The 14,352-nt window shown below is 45.3% G+C and overlaps 3 protein-coding genes across 4 annotated transcripts; all 3 read left to right on the forward strand.

The window, feature by feature from the left end:
- The first annotated feature begins 1,466 nt into the window (after positions 1-1,466).
- Positions 1,467-3,379, forward strand: LOC127342032 (uncharacterized). Of its 2 annotated transcripts, none has more exons than XM_051367969.2 (4): positions 1,467-1,629; positions 1,773-2,742; positions 2,835-2,942; positions 3,036-3,379. In XM_051367969.2, exons 2-4 carry the CDS (start codon positions 1,785-1,787, stop codon positions 3,245-3,247), a joined length of 1,278 nt encoding a protein of 425 aa, XP_051223929.1. In that variant the 5' UTR covers positions 1,467-1,629; positions 1,773-1,784; the 3' UTR covers positions 3,248-3,379. The 2 variants fall into 2 exon arrangements, with proteins under 2 accessions (XP_051223929.1, XP_051223930.1); XM_051367970.2 differs by having other exon boundaries at positions 1,467-1,625.
- Positions 3,380-3,386: 7 nt separating this feature from the next.
- On the forward strand, positions 3,387-9,456 carry LOC127342031 (uncharacterized). Its single transcript, XM_051367967.1, has 14 exons — positions 3,387-3,556; positions 3,737-3,797; positions 4,108-4,249; positions 5,137-5,363; positions 5,491-5,528; positions 5,613-5,692; positions 5,804-5,871; positions 6,616-6,871; positions 7,671-7,783; positions 7,860-7,925; positions 8,149-8,239; positions 8,408-8,475; positions 8,938-8,975; positions 9,060-9,456. Exons 1-14 carry the CDS (start codon positions 3,531-3,533, stop codon positions 9,250-9,252), a joined length of 1,467 nt encoding a protein of 488 aa, XP_051223927.1. The 5' UTR covers positions 3,387-3,530; the 3' UTR covers positions 9,253-9,456.
- Positions 9,457-10,545: 1,089 nt separating this feature from the next.
- LOC127342033 (aquaporin TIP4-4) lies at positions 10,546-11,624 on the forward strand. The gene is made up of 2 exons (XM_051367972.2): positions 10,546-10,771; positions 10,877-11,624. The coding sequence occupies exons 1-2, from the start codon at positions 10,645-10,647 to the stop codon at positions 11,503-11,505; spliced, it is 756 nt and encodes a 251-aa protein (XP_051223932.1). The 5' UTR covers positions 10,546-10,644; the 3' UTR covers positions 11,506-11,624.
- Positions 11,625-14,352: the final 2,728 nt, after the last annotated feature.

Consider the following 14,352-nt stretch of genomic DNA (forward strand, 5'->3'; position numbering starts at 1 on the left):
TACTACAGGGACGGGCAAGAGAGTCTACATGCATGTGTTTGCGGAGAGATTGAGCATGGTGCATGGAGTCTGCTGTTAGTTCCATTCCCTAGCTTTGTATAGTGTAGGAGAGATGGGAGATCATGAGAAATTAGGATCTATTTGATTAGCAGGATTCTTAAAAACGGGAAAAGGAAAACATATGATCGGAGTATCTTGACCTCTTTAATTCTGTAGACGAGAAAACTACATGAATCTATATCGAGGACTGTCCGACACTTTAGGAAACACAAAAGAACTACATCAAGAAGTTTGAGCACATGGAAAATTTCCTCAAACATAGAATGCAAAGTAATTCGTAGAAACACATTTCTATAAACTTCAATCCCAAGAATTAAAATACCTACGTAGTAAAACTCGTAAGGATCCAAATTCTACGAAATTCCTTTTTGAATCAAAAGAGTCCTAAGCTTCGATCGAACTTGCTAACATAAGTTATCATCAAAAATGTATTTCAACCCCGTTTGTTATTATAATGGTACAAATTAGGCCGTCTCAAATGGTACCATCCTAAACTTTCATGTATACAAACAACAAACAAAAAAGGCTTCAAAACCTACAACCCCTGGCTTAATTTCCCTTCGCTCATTTCCATCGACCAAATAAATGTGGTTTTTAGAATTGAATATATTATCTCAAATAAACTATCTTGTGGTTTGTATCAATTTGACACAGTGCCAAAACCAATGAGTGCTTCCACTAAAAAGTTTATTTAAATTATTGCTCCTCGTCCAAGCCCGAAAGCATATCCCTCTAACTTCTTTCCAAGTTAACCCCGCCCCCTTCTTTTCCCCGGCTATAACATTGCCACATCGCCTCCAAATTATAGTGGCTCCTTATCGATGACCCACCCATCGGCACTCAAGGCGCTTTCGATGTCATGCCACCTCTTCCCCCTGCAATCAAACCCTAGGATCGACATAATAACGAAAACCTTCGATAGTGAATCATAAACCCTAACAACCCATGGTGGTAGAGGATGCAACAGGAGAGCCGGAAACCATGAACAAAGAGGACCGACGGCCTTACTAACCATGGAGCATTTTGCAATGTGGATCGTGAGTCGGATAAATTGCTTGAGTATTCCTTGGTAATCTCCTTGTAAAGTGAGGTGCAGCATATCAGTGAAGATGTTCTGCTAACACTCACACCTAGCTAAGCTACCTGTCTTGCTTGAACATTAGTGTGAGGACAAAACAACACTTGAGCTCTCAAACCAGATAGTATCGGAGACACCAGGGGCTCCACAAGAGAGCAGACTACAAAGGATACTCTTCTCTACCAAAGTGCTGCCAAAAGCAACATTTTGAGCACTTTTATGGAGACTTTAGTTAGCACCCACTAACAGCACGAGCCGTAAGCACAATTAACTAAGAGCACTGCCTGCCTCGTCTTTTCATAGCTTCCGTATATAGGACAAGCCTGACACTGTCATCGTGTGTACTTGTCTGAAGCCTGAACTCTGAGTTGCCTATGGACTATGGCAGATGCTAGTGTCATAGTATAAGACGTGTCTATAAGTTGGTGTTAAGTTGCTAATTGAGCTCCGTCCTAGCATCAAGCTCACTCTAAGCTCCATCTCTCTCGTGCGTACGTCCCTGAAATTCATCTGATTCTCGGCTTTAATCCTCTGATACTAATAACCACTGACCTTGTTAAGCTGTAACAGGATTGGAAAACGTTTCTGAGTTTGTGTAATTTTGATCGGTGCTAACCTTTGTTTCCTGTCACAGCCCTGTCAGGCAATGGAGGAATGCCTTGATCAGCAGCAACAGAAGAGCAACAATGGACAGCTCCAGAGGCTGGAGGGCATCGAGGAGGAAGGCGGCCCGGCGGAGAAGTGGCCTCCTCCTCCGACGACGGTGCGGGCGCCGGAGACCCCGACGGAGACGATGGAGTTCCTCGCACGGTCATGGAGCCTGTCGGCCGCGGAGATATCCAAGGCGCTCAAGGTGCTGAGCAGCAAGGGCGTCTGCGACATCCCCGTCGCGGCTGCTGCAGGTAATGAAGAGCAGCATAGGTCCTCGCTTGACGCGGCAATGGCGGCGCCGGCGGCGGCTATGCAGGCCGGCACTGGAGGAGCTGCGAGCCCACCGTTCTCTCCCAGGGCAGACGCGCAGCTTCTCCGAGCCGCCGCCGCGGCGGGGAGAGCGGGCGGCAAGACGACGACGATGGGCGCGTGGATCAAGGAGCAGAAGGAGAAGAAGCGCGCCGAGGCGCGGTCCCGCAACGCGCAGGCCTACGCGGCGACGTCCGTGGCCGGGGTCGCGGCGGCGGTGGCCGCGCTGGTCGCCGGCGCGGTGTTCACCTCCTCGCCCTCGCCTCCTCCTCCCGCGCCGGAGCGGGGCGCCGCCAAGAACGCGAGCGGCGCGAAGACGGCGGCGGCCATCGCGTCGGCGGCGGCGCTGGTGGCGTCGCACTGCGTGGAGATGGCGCAGGCGATGGGCGCGAGCCACGAGCAGATCCTGGGGTCCATCCACTCGGCCGTGAACGCGCAGGCGAGCGGCGACATCATGGCGCTCACCGCCGGCGCGGCCACGGCGCTGCGCGGGGCCGCCATGCTGCGCGCGAGGCTCCACAAGGAGATCCAGGCCACCGCCCTGCCGCCCGGGGACGGCGACGCCGGCAGGGCGTCGGAGAGGGACATCTCGCCGCTCATCTTCGTGTCCCGTGGCGGCGAGCTCCTCAAGCGCACGAGACAGGGTACGACGCTCGTACTTTGATCGTCGGATGAACACTATTTTGGACTATAATCCAGAAACTGACATGAGTGCCATGCATGGGATTTGTTGCAGGAATACTCCACTGGAAGCTCGTCACAGCGTACATAGATCCCAACTTCCAGGTGATCATCAAGATGAAGAGCGCGCATATGGCCGGCACGTTCATCAAGACCAAGAAGTGTAAGCTGCTTCTGACATGCAAGCTTGTCAGTTACGAGCACTCCACTTCTCTGCATGAACGACAGTCTCTCAGCCACGTGTATACGTTTTCAGGTGTTGTCCTCGACATCAGGTCCAACGTGCCGGCATGGGCAGGCAGGGAGGTGGACGACGGCAGCCGGCGGCGAGGCTACTTCGGCGTGAGGACGGAGGAGAGGGTGGTGGAGTTCGAGTGCAGGAGCAAGCACGACCAGCTCAAGTGGGTGCAGGGCATCACCGAGATGCTCAACCGCCGCGACAGCATGAACATGAACATCGCCTTGTAAAATCAGTGCCCTGAATGAAAGTAGCTGAAATCTTGTTCTGATTCGTGTGATCAGATTTGCATGTAAATATATGTGTGTGATTTACAGTACTGTAGTAAGTGTCTTGGTTAACTGCACGAGTGTTCTGAACTCTGGATGACGATTGACGAGTAGTAAAATCCTGTGAGCAGAGCACTCTGCTTTTCTTTTCCAAGCCCCAGGAACGAGTAGCGCTCGCTTCTTCCGCCGCCGCCGCCGCGCACGCCCGGCGGCGACACGCAACGCCCCTCTCATCAGCCGTGTCATGTTCGTGCACAGCTCTCTCGCGAGGTACTACTACTGCTACTCAGAAATACAGTTCGGACTTCACAACTTTTCTTTCTTTCCTTTCCGAATCGAAACACGGGGGAGCCCAATCCTCGCCGGCGGCGACCCCGCTCCGCGAGACCCCCAGATTTACCTCCCTCGTGTCCCTAACGTTCCGCCGTCCCCCTTTTCCAATCTTCCTAGGTTTAGCCGGTTCTGCCGAAGGCCCCTGTGCGCCGCCGCCTCCCCGCTCCGCTACCTGCAGGTTCGTGGTGTCGGTTTGCTTCTTTCCCCTTTTGCTCGCCAATTCATGTTTATCCCTCGCACTGTAGCCCATCTCTGACGGATTAGCGCTTCTGCAAGGGTTTTGTTGTGTTTTCATCTATACCATGTTGTTTTATTGAGATACAAAATGGTGAGGATTCAACTACAGTACCAAGGATTCTTTTGGGGGGGAATTCTTTGATTGCTGAACCATCAAATTAAGTGGTAGAGGGCGTTTGCCCCTGATGAATTTGGTCTCTCGTACATTCCTACAGTACAATAATGCTTCCCACGGTATCTTTGATCGACAGGGATCAGCTGTTCAAAACAGTTTGCCCTCGTTTGCGATGGAACAGCCACAAGGAGCTTCAGGCAATGCTTCTAAACACAGGAAGACAAATTCACCTGTGCAGAGATGGAGGCCAGTCTCAACACAAGCATCTCCCCGAAAAGGTTTCCTCCACTTTGCTACCTGACGTTCTGACGTTTTAGTTCGCACCATGACGTCATGTATCAGAGACTCGTAGTAGCGCATTTTAATCTGTCTATCAAGTCTTTTATCTCTTAAACTAGCTCTTAATTTTTTTACGAACAAGTCACACCTTTGAAAACTAGTTTGGTTTCCGAAAACCAGGAATGGAGCGTAACTGGTTAAAGAAAATATAGCATTCACCTTATGATATTTTTTTCCTAAGAGGTAGTGAAAGTGTTGCACCAGCCTTATTGGACATTGGTAATGGCAGTAGACTGAAATTTCGATTCACAAGCATAGAATAGTGAATCTTGCCAAAGCTCCAATTATTTTGAATTGAAGTCATAGTCCTAGATTGAAATTCATGGTGGATTATTGTCCAATGCTATTCAATCAAGTCAGTCATAAGCTACGGGCCATTGCGCATTTCCTCATCAATTATAATTTTTTAAAGGGCTGCTGAGCATAGAGTTTTAGGTTCAAGCAAAAAAATATGAACACAGCATCTTGGACGTGTCATGTGTCGTATTAGCAAATAAATGGCATTCTGCTTTGCATACGTGCTAGCCAGATGAGTGGGCATACTATAGACATTTTAGGAGATCGACCCTTAAGTGGTGCTTGATTGAAGTTAATCCTAGATTTTTTTGTGATTGACCTGTCATCATGTAATTACCTCTTCGGTAACTGCGAGCCATCAAGAATCGTAAGGTTGATACACAAAGCTTAACTATCAGAATTGGACTCTCCTAATTACTTTTTCCCTCAAGACGTACCCTTATGTGTCTTCCTCCAATTCTTCTCTCATCTATTTTTTGTATGTGTGTGGAGTTATGATCTAATTACCTTATATCTCAACACGATGCAGCTGACCTTGATGAATTATCCAATTCTGGAAGGAAGCAAGTGGTAGAGACTTTGATCACTGATAGTGAAATTTTGGCCTCGGATAAAGCAACTAATGTTGTTATTGGAGTGACCACCAATAATGCTTCATCGTCAGAAAATAATTCTGCTCTTGATTCCAGTGCAACCAAAGTAGTTACGGAAGACACTATGGAGGTAACTGGAGAGAAATATTCCTGTTCTATCGAGGTATGCTGGGAAGATGATTTAATAGTTTTGTGTTTTCAGCGAAGCTCTTTGTTTTTTCCCTCTAAGCATGTGGTCTTTACAAGACAGTCTCTAAATGCTGTTCATAGATTTAGCTGTTCTTTTACAGGTAGATGTTCCTCTGAAGCGTTTTCTGAAAGGAAAGGGGTATTGCTCTTATATTCGCCATTCTTATTTGGTACAATCCCTGGCCTTTATTTGTTAGCATAACTTTTATTCTTTGGTTTGTAGTGGATGTATGCAGAAGCAGATTGAACAAGAGAATGGAGTCAAAATTATCTTTCCATCTTCAAAGGAGGAAACTCTTGTTGGTATACTTATGCCTGCCTTTCTTTCTGAAACTATGTTCGATGATGTAAGATGTTAGTTATTTTCGGAGTTAATGGATAGTATTATTTTATTCTACTGCATGGGAGATACAGTCCTTGAAGGCAAAGACGCTGAAAGTATTAGAAATGCATCAGAGAGAATTGCCAAAGTTCTTGGAGAGGTAGATATTGAACACACTGTTGCAACAGATGATTACTGTATGGTTATATTGTTCACTGAATCATTGCTCCTCTTTATCTTTGCTGCTGTTTGGTTAATATTTACCGCTTTCTTGAGGTTCATGACACCAAAGTAGTTATCAGTCCCTCTATTATCATTTCACATATATCACAAGCTAGCTTAGTTAACAAATATAGCTACGATGAGTTAAATTTTAACAATTTAACTATGTAATATATCAGCGTTCAGGGCAGAACCACAAAAGTAATATATCTGTTGCAGAAGTGTTAGTGTGAATTATCAAACACATCTTGTAGAAGTGACGGTGGTACTGTCCACTGGCTATTGTTTTGTGATTTTCTACTCATTTCTTTGCGTAAATTGTCCAAAAGTAGTACCTCCACTGGAAGAATCGAAGTGTCCATTACCTTGGTTCGACCTAACACACATGAGTGAATTCAAGATACAGAATGCAACCACCTTTCTGGTACATTTCTCACTCTCCCCTATCTAGTTCACTAAGAACATTGGAGTGGCCGAGTGGCACTGAAATCCTCTCTTTAACCCTAGAGCCAGACTTGCTAATCCCTCTAATTGAGAGCAACCCTATAATGATAAGATCATACCCATCTAACAGTGAAGCAAATGTGCCTAGGTACCCTCATGGGTAGCAGGATATTTTGTTATTTCATTTAATAGTAATAATCACTCTGTACTGCTGAACTTTGTTTGTCCTATTTTTCAGGCTGTAAAAAGTCCAATGCTTGATTACTCTCATTTCATATCGCTTCCGTTGGCAATCCACCCGGATCTTGTCGAGAAACTGAACAACTTCCAGAGCTCGATCCTCGGGCTGTCGGCAGCTAATGTAGATAGTGATAAGGATGAAAGCCTAGGTGAAGATTCTACTGACGAAAATGATGAAGCAGAAAGCCAGGGTGTCTTGACCAAGCGCCGAGTCGAAGAAGAGAAGTCTGTGGATAATAAAGGCTCACAAGCAGGTCTAAATCTTAGCTATTTATTTTGTGCAAATTTATCGTGTTCCTTAGAATTATTTCTACAGTCAATGCTATTTACTTTGCTCGTGGAACTTCGTTTTGTCTGTTAAAAAATGCAGCATTATTCTGTTCATGAAGGTGCATGTTTAAAACTTGTGTTCTTGGTCAGTAGGGATGCTCAATGGTATGCACGTAACATCATTACAGAGTTAAGAAGAATGAATCAAATAAGGCATGTACGTATTATGAAATTTGATGAATACGCTCCACATTTGGATCTTGAAACTGTAAACAAAGCAACAAAATAACACATGAGATAAACCATGTTTTCCTAGTTGACTACAACTTACTAAGCGGCTAATATAGAAGGCCATATATTTACGGAGAAAGCAAGATTGCGAAGACATGCATATGTGATTTTTTTATCTTAAAATTTTGGTATCAAGTAAATTTGGTTATCTATGTTTTTTTTATACTGGCTGGCCCATGGAGTTTATTTTGACCCTGATAGCTCCAAAGCGACATGCTAATATCGAGAAACGAATTAGCTTGCTGTTTAATAGGGAGATATACATCAGAAGCTTTATGAAAATTGAAAGAATACAAGCTAGTAGAAATATTTAATCAAATAAAAATTCTGAATGAGAGATGGGATCACTATAATCCTTATTAGTCTATTTTATGCTAGTGCTACACTGGCAATGCTATAAAGATACACTTTATCCTTGTTGTCATATGCATTTCCAAAGTACAATGTTTTTGTTTCATTCAGCATTAGAATACTTTTCTTCATCACCTGCAGAGTTCAGCATTGACAAGTCAGTATTCATTAAGCCCAAAACGTTTCACCTAACGGTTCTTATGTTGAAGTTGTGGAACAAGGATCGTATAGCTAAGGCTTCTGATGTGCTCCAGGTATTGCTATTTAGGAAGATACAGTGTTATTGGCTGACAATATCCAGAAACTTAATTCACTGCATTGCCAATGCAGTCACTATCTTCCCAGGTAAATGAAGCTTTGGAAAACCGACCTATCTCTATACAACTTAGGGGTCTGGTAAGTTTCCTCTTTAGTTGAAAAGATATCGTTATTGAATATTTATGTGTTAGTATCTTCATCAGAAGCTAATTTATACGTGACTAGTTTGTGTTGGCCGATAAAATCGGAGCGAAGAGCAGAGCATTTGTTGACACTTCACAATACTACTTTTTATTGCTCTATTGAATGTTTGGATGTTTATAAACAAGTTTTGGTGATTCACATGAATATTACATTTCAGACATGCATGAAAGGCTCGCCAGCCAGGGCCCGGGTGGTATATGCTCCAGTACTTGAAGTTGGTGGAGAAGGACGCCTTGTCCGTGCCTGCAGTATCCTTTGGAATGTTTTATGGCGAATAAGCAATATGTATATTTTTTTCAGTGTGGGATCTTCTGAGAAGCAGTTTGTGTGTTCCTTTATCATTTCAGTATTCATTTTATTACTATTGATAGAATTAAACCTTCGAGTGCAATGTTGTTTCTTTACTGGTCCTTTAGAAGTAATAACTGATGCCTTTGTCAAGTCAGGCTTAGTTCTTGAAAGGGACGCAAGACAAGAATTGAGGGTAAGTATAACTGTATAAGCCGAAGTAGTTCTCTATTGCTATCTTTAGCATTTACACTGTTGCCTATTTACTCGGTAATATATAATTTTTCTCTCCAAGCTGCTAATCAGTTATATAATTTTTTAGACCTACGAAAATATACTGAAGTAGCAGAGAGCATCTTTTTGCAAACTTTTAGGACTACGTTTCTGTCATTGTGTGACATCATTTTGGTTATTCTTTTGTCTTTTACCCCTAAGATTCTCCATCTTGATCAATTCAACCTGTCACTATATAGTTGAGAGTTAGTTCGACTATGATGGGATAAACATTTTTCATGTGCAACTAAATTTTGTTAAGTCTCTATATGCATAAAGAATTACTGAGTTTTGTTTCCAATATATGAATACAATATTCCATAAATGTGATTCTGCACATTTTCTATATTTGGTGCTAAAACAGCCTCTTCTTTTGCAACTGCAGTTACACGCAACCATAATGAATGTGCGCCACATGAAGAGGTACAAGCAACAAACCATTTTTCTGCAACTGTGTAATGTGTTTGCCATGTACAGTTCTAACCTTGTCTGCATGTTTCGCTGCAGCAAGAAGCGGAACCGAAGAAATGATTCGTTCGATGCGCGGAGTATATTCAGGCAGTACGGGCAACAGGATTGGGGCGAGTATCCAGTTCCGGCATTCCACCTTTCGCAGAGGTTCAAGTTCGACGAGAGTGGATACTACCATTGCTGTTGCTCGATTCCCTTGCCCGAGGCCAAGACGTCTCAAACGGAGTGACTCCTCTGCTCCTCTGTTTCGAACATTCTGCACGTTAGTGAGTGGCATCCCTGGTTAGGGCTTGTCTTCACTAGTGTCTTGTTAATTTCTGAATCTGAACTGGTGTACGTCTACTTCTGTTGTAGACCTCGAACCCTATGTTACCTGATAAAAAGATCTTAGGTCACCATCCTACTACTGCTAATAGAGCTTCTTTTCTGTCAATCCGGTTTCCTTCTGTCAGTGTCGTGCTTCCTGCCTTCCTAATGGCCAGATGAAATGACGAAAGGGTGCGTGAAAAGCGGCTTTATTTCTTACCTAAATTCGCTGTCCAAAACCTAAGGATAGGCTGCGTCAGCGCAGTGAGTGGACACCAACAGTAAATAAGATGTGTGAGATTGTTAAGGATGGCTCCTACACCTTGTGCTGTTGCGCACTTCGATGGTGCCCTCCGTCCGATTGATCGCGACGACACTGAATGCCGTAGCTGCCTCACTCTCTTGTCCTTCCACCTAACAAGCTCAGCTCATGTCTCGTGAGCTACGATGCAGTGTGCCACAGCGAAGTCAGGATGATTGGTCAATCGATCTTTCAGTTTAGAAATTAGAATGTATCAATCACAAAAGGGATGTAATATGAGATGTTCAATCTAAGATGAATATGGCTCAACCGATCTTCTTTTTTATCGGATGTCCTTGAATGGACAACTCATTTTCTTCTGGCAGCAGAAAACACGTAAACATAAACATAATCATCCATCATTCAGATAAGTGTTCTGATTTTATTTCTGTGTACATAAGTACTCCCTCTGTTTCAAATTATTATTTTTCAAACAGGGGAAAAGCTTTGCCTATTTTATTGATTAAGAATAGTTTAAATCAAAATTAAAGCCAAGAAGGCAAAAGAAATACAAGAGGCTACTCTCGCGACATGATAGCATTCAGATGCTTTGTCCCCGCGGCAACCCGGCCAAAGCGCATCATTCCGCTTAATAATCAAAATTACAAAGGATGGCATGGTGGAGACATTTCCGAAAACTCTAGCATTGCGCATTTTCCATCCGAGAAAGTAGTTTGTTAGGTTAGCAACCAATGCAAACTGAGATCCAGCCTAACATAGTACGTGAAGATTCTCTTTTACGCTGAGATCTCTGAAGCTACTTACTGAATGTGTGCACTCGGCCAGTGTACCTCTGGTGTGAGCCCCGGCTGGCAACCGCCCTCTGTTATTACGCTTGCATCAGCAATTCCATCATTTCCCGCCTCCTTATCCCATACTGCACATACGACCTTTATATATAGCCGTCAGCTTCCACCCAACTGGATCATAACTCGGGTTTTCCCTCGATCGTACGTGTGATCATCCACCGACGACAGATCAGATAAGCCACATACAACACCGAGGCGTACACTCATGGCGAAGTTCACTCTCGGGCACCACCGCGAGGTCACCGAGGCCGGCTGCGTCCGCGCCGTGCTCGCCGAGGCCGTCCTCACCTTCCTCTTCGTCTTCTCCGGCGTCGGCTCCGCCATGGCCGCCGGTACGTACGCATGTACAGTGATACATGGAAACGATGTCCATGCTTGCATGTGTTCGATCTGAGAACGTGAAACTATGTACGTGCGGTGCGTACATGTGTTTGCAGGTAGGTTGTCCGGCGGTACCGACACGATCATGGGCCTGACGGCGGTGGCACTGGCGCACACGATGGCGGTGGCAGTGATGGTGTCGGCGGGGCTCCACGTCTCCGGCGGCCACATCAACCCGGCAGTCACGCTCGGGCTCGCCGCGGGCGGCCACATCACCCTCTTCCGCTCCGCGCTCTACGTGCCCGCGCAGCTGCTCGGTTCCTCCCTCGCCTGCCTGCTCCTCTCCTTCCTCACCGGCGGCGGGGCGGCGCTGCCCGTGCACGCGCTGGCCGCCGGGGTGGGCGCGGCGCAGGGGGTGCTCTGGGAGGCCGTGCTCACCTTCTCGCTGCTCTTCACGGTGTACGCCACCGTCGTGGACCCGCGCCGGAGTGTGGGCAACCTCGGCCCGCTGCTGGTGGGCCTGGTCGTCGGCGCCAACGTGCTCGCCGGCGGGCCGTTCTCCGGCGCGTCCATGAACCCGGCACGCTCCTTTGGGCCCGCGCTCGCCTCCGGGGTGTGGGCTGGGCACTGGGTGTACTGGGTTGGCCCCATGATCGGTGGGCTGCTCGCTGGGCTGGTCTACGAGGGGTTGTTCATGGTCCGGGCCGGCCATCTACCGCTTCCAAGGGATGACGCTGGGTTTTAAACCTGAAACAGGCTCATGCTAGATCCTCAAAAAAAAAAAAAGATCATAAAAAAGCGCTCATGCTAAATAAATTAGTGCACTATCTTATTATGTGAAACAAGAAATGTTCTATATAGCAAGGGCGATGTGCTTCCCAAGTCCATTAATTAAAATCATAAACGACTAAGTAGAAATATAAAAAATCTCAGGAAGGATATTAGTAAGAACGACATTTTGCAATGTATTGAAAGATCAAGAGACATCTTGGTTGATTCCACGCTTAATCATCTCCTTATGCACACATTTTTTTTGAAAGATATCAATATAATCATTTCCTCGTGGCATACGCACAGTAATCGGTCTCTAATCTCCATTGGATATTTTCACTTGACATTCACCCTTACAATTTAGGTTCTAGACTTGGGCAAAATACTCATAGCAGGCGTCTCATGTACGTCGTGTGAAACACATGAAAGGAGTGCAAAGTTCATATTTTCACCTTTCTTACCTTCTACGACATAAAAACTAGCAAGCCCTCTCTCACCGGACGGGCGCATTGTGTAAGGCAGCACTCGCCCGTTATCATGTACACACCCATACTCACATGCACTCACGCACTAGTCCACCATGGACAAATAGACCCGACATTTCCTATATTTTCCACCCCACTTGCCATCAAAATGATAGTCTTGGTCATTTATGGGTCCTAGTATATAAATAGTCTCCACCAATATGTAACTCATACACTTTGAGTTGAACAAAATTGGGGATGGTTGTGAATGGGGGATGCTAGAGCTCCAAGACTCGTTGGCAATCTACGGTTGAGCCCGATAAGTCTCAAACATCTTGGATCGATCGACGTCAGTATAGGAGGGAGCATTGAGGTGACCTTGGCGGGAAGTCTCTCGAGACACAGTTCACTGGCGAAGCTTTTAGCACAGATCTCTCATAAGATACGATTAATTACCCTTTCAACTAGGTGTTAGAATCTGTTCATAAAATGCCGATGTGCAAACCAGTTTTCAGGAATATCTTGATTTTCTTGGATCCTTTTCATATATTATAGTAGTAAGTATTGTTATAAGTCTATATTTTGTGAACTCAGGGAGAAGGTACAATTTTGTGCATAGATAGTCAAAGTCTGTGTGGTGACCCTACATACCACTGCATGTTGTAGTATGCTAGTCGTTGATATAACATTCACGAAGTACCATTCCGCAAATGTTACATCCCTCAGAGTAGTACAACAGAACATAGCGGGTCCATAACTCATTCACATATTATTACAAGTAACATACACATATCGTCTCGGAGCTCCTCTTGGGTCCTAAGAGGATCACTCCTGGGTTCGAGGCGAACCCAACTTAACTTACAATACAAGAGTCTCATTAAACTAAACATTTATTCCATCGAGCAGCTAAATACTAAGAGTTCGGGCTGCTCGGTTACTACTACTCATCAGATATCTCTAGGCTTGTTCTCCTCCGGAAGCCTCCCCGGATCCGTAGACAATGAGATAGTCTACGCCTTCCACTCCTCCTGAGAGGTCTGGTTCCTCGTAGCCGATGATCTCGGCTCCTTCATTGCTGTCGTAGTCCTCCTCCAGACGATTCAGACAATCTAAGCATGGGATTTAAGAGTGGTATGAGTACGAGCGTACTCAACAAGTTCATTATAGATAAGAGGTGTTTAATGCACTAGCTACGATATTAGACCAGAAAGTCTAATACCAATGCAAGTTTTGATAAACATTTTTTCAAGAGATTGCTTTTATTTCAAAGAGCTATGTCCGTCAGCCTTCACCGGTTTACTAGAACTTCATGGAGCTCCTTTCCGGCCGCGTTCGCAGTTCCTCATCCCGGAACAGGGAGTGACAGGTCACAGTTCTTTACACTCTGCAGAGGTGTGTTGCTTTACCCATAAGAGATCTTAACCTTGGTGCCAACCGGGCAGCTTTCCCATCCACACTTCCTTTGGTGTGAGGCCCGGTATAAGGTCTAGCCAATCATGTTCCTCCACTACCTCGAACACCCACCCTTTGTTGCATGCCCCGACCCTGGGTCCACGCCGGTCCCATTATTCCCGTAATTTCAGGGTGGACCCCGACCACGACGACAGTGCTGGGCTCTACCATACACTCCTACGCCGGTAGCTTCAACCCATCATAGACCGCATTACCGTGGAGAATTAGAATGGGATCCCCACCCTCCGGTTGTTCCGCAAGACACAACTGCTACGGCAAGCAATGCTTTACCGTGGGGAATTAGAATGGGATCCCCACCCTCCGGTTGTTCCGCCAGACACAACTGCTACGGTAAGCGCATCCGTTGATGAACGAGAGGTGGAAACACTTTTGACTACTCCATCCCACTCCGGATCTTATGGTTAACACGGGTATTACGGCACAAGAATCACTGGCGACATTTGTTGTTTAATCCTAGCTGGATATAAACCCGTGCAATGGAACCTCCACCATATCAACACAATCCATGGTTCCATTGCCCACCACATAGTCATATTCATAGTTATGAAAGTAGTGGTTTTGATTTTTGTGCAATAGTGATAACCATAATACTTTGCAAGTAATTTGATAAAAATACTCAAATGACATGAGCAAGTGATGAACTTGCCTGAACACTGCAAAGTTTTGCAGTTGGAAGGTGTGGACTGACCCTTGTCCTCTGGTTCTGAAAAATAGCATCATTGTCCGATAAGGGCAATGGTTAAAGAAGCAGTTATGCATGATTCCAGTTTTAGGGTTTGTTTCCCCCTTCCGATGTTGTTATTATATCATGTAAGAGGTTAATACTAAGAATAATTTGAGGATACTTGATTTCAAGTAAAATACAACCTTGAAATGTTGTCAAG

This window comes from Lolium perenne, chromosome 3 (genome assembly GCF_019359855.2).
Source record: "Lolium perenne isolate Kyuss_39 chromosome 3, Kyuss_2.0, whole genome shotgun sequence".
Classification (NCBI taxonomy): domain Eukaryota; kingdom Viridiplantae; phylum Streptophyta; class Magnoliopsida; order Poales; family Poaceae; genus Lolium; species Lolium perenne.

Coding starts and splice junctions, on each gene's coding strand:
- LOC127342032 (XM_051367969.2), top strand. CDS start 1,785: ATGGAGGAATGCCTTGATCAGCAGCAACAGAAGAGCAACAATGGACAG. Junction 2,743..2,834: donor CCTCAAGCGCACGAGACAGG/GTACGACGCTCG, acceptor GATTTGTTGCAG/GAATACTCCACTGGAAGCTC. Junction 2,943..3,035: donor GTTCATCAAGACCAAGAAGT/GTAAGCTGCTTC, acceptor ATACGTTTTCAG/GTGTTGTCCTCGACATCAGG.
- LOC127342031 (XM_051367967.1), top strand. CDS start 3,531: ATGTTCGTGCACAGCTCTCTCGCGAG. Junction 5,872..6,615: donor TTGCCAAAGTTCTTGGAGAG/GTAGATATTGAA, acceptor CCTATTTTTCAG/GCTGTAAAAAGTCCAATGCT. Junction 8,976..9,059: donor AATGTGCGCCACATGAAGAG/GTACAAGCAACA, acceptor GTTTCGCTGCAG/CAAGAAGCGGAACCGAAGAA.
- LOC127342033 (XM_051367972.2), top strand. CDS start 10,645: ATGGCGAAGTTCACTCTCGGGCACCACCGCGAGGTCACCGAGGCCGGC. Junction 10,772..10,876: donor CGGCTCCGCCATGGCCGCCG/GTACGTACGCAT, acceptor ATGTGTTTGCAG/GTAGGTTGTCCGGCGGTACC.